At 47.7% G+C, this 5,173-nt stretch overlaps 1 protein-coding gene across 1 annotated transcript in view; it reads right to left on the bottom strand.

Moving 5' to 3' along the window:
• SHROOM1 (shroom family member 1) overlaps nt 1-5,173 on the bottom strand; it is a 106,297-nt gene that overhangs the window by 11,375 nt on the left and 89,749 nt on the right. The window contains 1 exon segment of the mRNA XM_025204044.1: nt 518-1,153. Within this exon segment, the coding sequence (XP_025059829.1) occupies nt 518-1,153 (636 nt within the window).

Raw genomic sequence — 5,173 nt, 5'->3', positions numbered from 1 at the left:
CACACACACACCCCCCCACACACACCCCTCCCGCTCCTGGCCCTGGGCTACCGGCATGGGCCCCATGTTCCCATGGTCCCACAATGCAGCCAGGGGCCACGTGGTGCTGGAGCGGCCAGCAGGCTGTCAGGGAAGCAGTGAAAGTGGCAGGAGGCAGAGGCTTCCAGCTGGGGGTGGGGTGGGGTTCGGCAGGCCTTGATGCTGGGTCCTGCCGCCAGTTTCCCCCATGTCCTACTGCCCCTGGCTCCTGTCATCTTTGACAGGCAACCAGGAGCAGATGAATATAACTTTTCTGAATTTTTTAGGGGCCCCACAAGCTGGATAGAATGGACTGGTGGGCTGGATTCGGCCGGCGGGACATATTTTGCCTGCCCCTATTGTAGAGAAAGGCAGTGATGCTTCCAAGCCTGTGTAACTAGTATGGCTTTATATCTGTTATAATACTGAAGCTCACATATCAAGTTACATACTGAGAAACAAACCATTTTCTTCCTCAGGATAGGAACAGCAAGGTTACCTGGCTTTTTGTACTGCTTTGCTTTGCTCTCCCTCTGAGGCAACTTGTAAAGACAATTCAGTAAGAGAAGATGCTGGCATTTCTTGTCCATGAAGACAAGGAGAAGCTATTTCTAAGCAACAAGTAGAGCTGTCATTTAAGAAAACATTGTCTTCATCAGGAGACATGGCCAACGGAGACTGAAGAGGAGACTCTGAATATACCAGTGGAGATTGCAGTGTGCCCAGGAAGGAGATGCATTGCGGAATTAGATTTTCTGTACTGAAGAAAATGCCATAGGGCTTTGCTGTGCTAAGAAGCTTTTCAAGTGTTTGGACTGTTGTATCTGATCCCTTGAGCCCAACAGTGATTTCAGTGTTTGCTTGTTTGGACAGATTTCCTGATGCAAACCTAGGCCTCTTCAAACTGCTTTGATGGTTTGTAGCTGTGTTATTTTTCTCTAATTCAAGTCCGGGTGCTGGTGAGATATGTAGGGTTTTTGTGCGATGAAGCTGATCTGTGCTTTGGCTCAACAATGAAAGTCTCACTGTTTCTGATATCCCAATTTCTTCCATAGACTTTCCCCTTCCTCCAGCTTTGCAGATGCTCTTTTCTTCTTCCTCCTCAGCCAAGTTGACTCCGTTCTTTGATGGAAAGCTAGAATAGTTCAAATCATTCTATGTTAGTGAATTATTAACAACATCAGCAAGAGACATTTTATATTTGTGACATGAAACTATTGAACAAAGTTAAAATAAACACCTCGCAGGACACTGAGCTGGTGTGGATATTCCAGGCTCATTTGTGATACTCAACCATAACTGCTGGAAGAGACATTTTGTTAATCAGGGTTGAGAAGAGTGCCACAAAACAGAGCCACAAAACAATCACAGCTTGATATTCTGTTGTGAAATTTGAATTTGTGAGGGGATGATGTATTATCACATATTAGTACAGCAGGGGGACAGGACACTGAATTTCTTCTTCCCTCCTACAATCAAAGAAAAACACAATAGGCCTTGGACCTAACCGTCATTTACATTACATGTCTTCCCAATGTCCAAGTGAGACTTAGGCTGAAAGGTAAATGCAACTACTCTAGTGATCGAGGAAAGTGGTAGAAAATATACAACAATAATGGAACAGATTTTAAACTAAGTTACAAAACAGAGCAGATGCAAAATGCTTAAGACTTCAAAAGCTGCGCAACTTCTGGAAAAATAATGCTTTGAAGTCAGAGAGTTCTTACCTGGAGGAATGAGATGCTTTGTCCCAACAGGGTACATTTTTTAGGGTGCAGACAGATGTGCAGTCCCTGCTGTAACCAGAACACTTTGCAGGAAGTGTTCTGAGTTACAACGATCCCCCGGACCAAACAGAAGTTCACTGTTCGTTCCATGGAGAGAGAAGGAGGGGACACTTGTAGCACCTTTGCCTCAGGCTGGGGCTTCTGTGCCGCTCTAGGTGGCCTGACTATGCCCACCCCCTCTCCCCAGGCAGTGTCTCCCAGATGTCATTCCTGGGTATCAGTCTCCGGTTCCACTAGCATGGCCATGCAGCTCCCCACTGTCCCTGAAGGTCCCCCCTTCCTCCGCTGGAGGGCAGGCACCTCCCCCCTGCCCCTATGTCCTGCTGTAGACCTTGTACCTAACTAAACACCATTCCCCAGAGCTGGCAAGCACCTGCATCCGCCCCCACCCTTCACACACCCATTCCCTCCCCTTCATGCAACAGTCCCCAAGCCCTGGGCCTCCAGTCCCTGTTCCCCATAGACCTACCTGCATGCAGCTGGTGAAGCTGCTCCCACCACCCTGCCTGGCTGTATGCTGGACACGTGTGTGTATGGGCGCAGATGCACGTGGTGCCCCTTGCCTCCAATCGCCCTCCCCCTGCTGCCACTGGTGGAGCAGACCAAAATCCTGGACATTTGTTTAGATTTTAAAAAAACCGCCCAGACAGAGATCAGAGGACACAAAAAAAGGACATGTCCTGGAAAACCTGGATGTATGGTAACCCTATACCCTCCAGTGGGGGCTGAAAAACCCCCAGACTGAATTCCCTCTGCTCCCTTTCCCCCCTCCCATTCTGAAAACAGCTCAAGGCTGGGAGGCAAGCAGACAAAAGTTACAGAAGAAGCTGTGTTTTGAAATGTCTTTATCTGACCCCTCATGCAATGAGGGTTCAGATTTTCACCTGACTGGCCATTTTTTAAGCACTCTGCAGTCGTGCGCGTAGTATTTGGTTACGGCTATAGACCACTTTGTGGCCAGATCAGGTGAAAATGATCACTTCTGTCTGTGCCCTAATACGGCAATATGCATACCCACACACCTGGAACTTAGCAACAAATCTTAGACACATATTTGAGTCCTGGAAAAACCTTTGCTCCCATTTCTGGAGCAATGAATGATGCCAACACAGTAAATCTACAGCAGTTCCACAGACTGGTTTCTATGTATGGCCATATTTCAATGTAATACAGTTAGTGCTATGCTGCATGTGGCAGAACATGGTTGGGTAGGGACGGTGGCAGGAGGGACTATTACAGAATAAACAAAATAAAATAAAACTTATACTAGTGGCCATCTGTCACCCAGTCACCTGCACTAATAACCAGCAACATCTGTCCCCAGGACTTCCTGACAGTCACTGAAACTATGTTAAGAGTCCACCAGTACTTCATGATTTGACAACCCATGGACCTGCCCAGTACTTTCTATTACATTCAACCCTGTTACAGTGATCAGCTTACAGTACAGTTCCTGCACCTTAATCAGGGATCTAAAACCAAATATTAACAGCCAGCTAATCTGCTAAGATAGGCAGCTCTGGTGCAAGCAGCCACACCTATTAGAATAACCAAAAAAAGAGCCCTGCCAATGAGCATTATTCTCAGGGATTCTGGTTTACTCCGATTTAAAAAAAATCCCCAAATTTCGGTTAAAAAAAAAAAAAAAAAACCCTACATCCACATTTTTCCATGATTTAAATGAAGCACCACTAACACATACACACACCCCTCTACATCTTTATATGAGTTCTGTTTTAATCATGCAAAAATGTGGATTTGGGGTTACTTTTTTTTAAACCAAAAATTGGGGATATTTTTGAATCAGAAAACCAGGATTCCTGGTTATTACACAAGTATCAGTGCTACTTTTACATTGATATAAGAAGCCGTGATTCTCTTCCAATACTTCTAGATGACCAATATGGGAAATAGTGGATTAAAATACCACATACTTTTAAGTATTATTTTAAATATATATAAACTTGATACTTATATGAAAAAATACATCAGCAAACTGGGCATGCACCTCATGGGTTAACTGTGGACAGGTCTGCAGTCAGCTGCAGACGTTGTTTGTGCTGGAAATCAGGTGGTGGAGCTGTGCTCTCAGATATCTGAGAAGGGAGCTGAAGTGCTGGTGGAATGTTTGACAGGCAAGAGCTCAGTTCCCACTTCATTTCATGCATATTTTTGTACACTTTGTACTTTGGGGCCATGAAGACGCAGAAGTTACTTGAAATGCTCCTCAGAAAGAGAAGAAATTACCCCAGTGAAAAGATGTAGGATGACAGGATCTTTAAGATTTGATGAAGTATCTGATGAAGTGAGCTTCAGCCCACAAAAGCTTGTGCTTGCTCTATATCTCTTTAGTTAGTCCTTATAGGTACATACCCTGCTGTCATGGCAGGGTCCTCTAGGAGGGCCGTGATCTCCTTAAGGCCCCCTCTCCGTGCCTAGTTGGCCCAAGGGCACCCTCTGTTTCTCGCCCGCCACGTCTTTGATGGTTTAAATCAGTTGGGAGGCTGCCTTACGCCCTCTCGGATATGTCTCTACGTTGATTCAGACCCCGTGATTTCCCGGACTTCTCGTGGGTCTTGTCCTGCAAATGGGTGCTTTGGGGCACCCTAGCCGTATGGGCTATGCGTGGCTCCAACCACCCCTGATACCACGCCCCAAGCCTCGCAGATGGAATCGATGTTGGTCTGTCTCTCTACATACACTGCCTGTCTCTGGGGCCTTCTCAAGTGCTGCCCCCTTTCTGGGGCTTGCCAGGCCCGCACTGGGCTTCTCAGTATAACAGCCCCCTCTCTGGGACTTGCCACACCCACACTAAGGCTTCTCAATGAGGCGCTCCCCTCTCTGGGCTCCCCACGTCCGCACTGGGCTTCTCAATAAGGCACCCCCCCTCTCCGGGGCTCGCCATGCCCAACTTGGGCTTTCCAATAACATCGCCTCCTTTCTGGGGCTTCTCAATAGCGCCCCTCTTGAGGGCTGGGGTCTAAACATCCCGTATGCTGCGCCCTCCTGGGCACCGGGGTCCTCACACTCCGCTATGAGGCCCCTTCGAGGATACTGTGCCCTCAATGGCGCTGGGTCCCCACGTTGCTGTGGGTTCCCCCTGAGGCCTCCTCCAACCCCTAACAGCCTCACCAAACCACCGGTGTAATAAACAACAAAATGATACAGAAACTCAAGCCTCCTGGCTATAACATAACGTAAAGCCACCTGGCTAAACCACGTTGCGCAAACGCCCTAGAGCTGCCATCCATAACTCTGCTCAAGCAGTACCTGCGGGTCTCGCGGCTTCTCGCATCCCTACTCCAGGAGCTCCTGCCTCTCTGGCTGCTGGCAGGGGACTGTTTCAGGGCCCTTCTGGGCTTTTTAAG

This window comes from Alligator sinensis, unplaced genomic scaffold, assembly GCF_000455745.1.
Source record: "Alligator sinensis unplaced genomic scaffold, ASM45574v1 scaffold135_2, whole genome shotgun sequence".
Lineage (NCBI taxonomy): Eukaryota > Metazoa > Chordata > Crocodylia > Alligatoridae > Alligator > Alligator sinensis.
The sequence above is the reverse complement of the archived record's forward strand: the minus strand, read 5'-3'. Positions and strand labels throughout refer to the sequence as shown.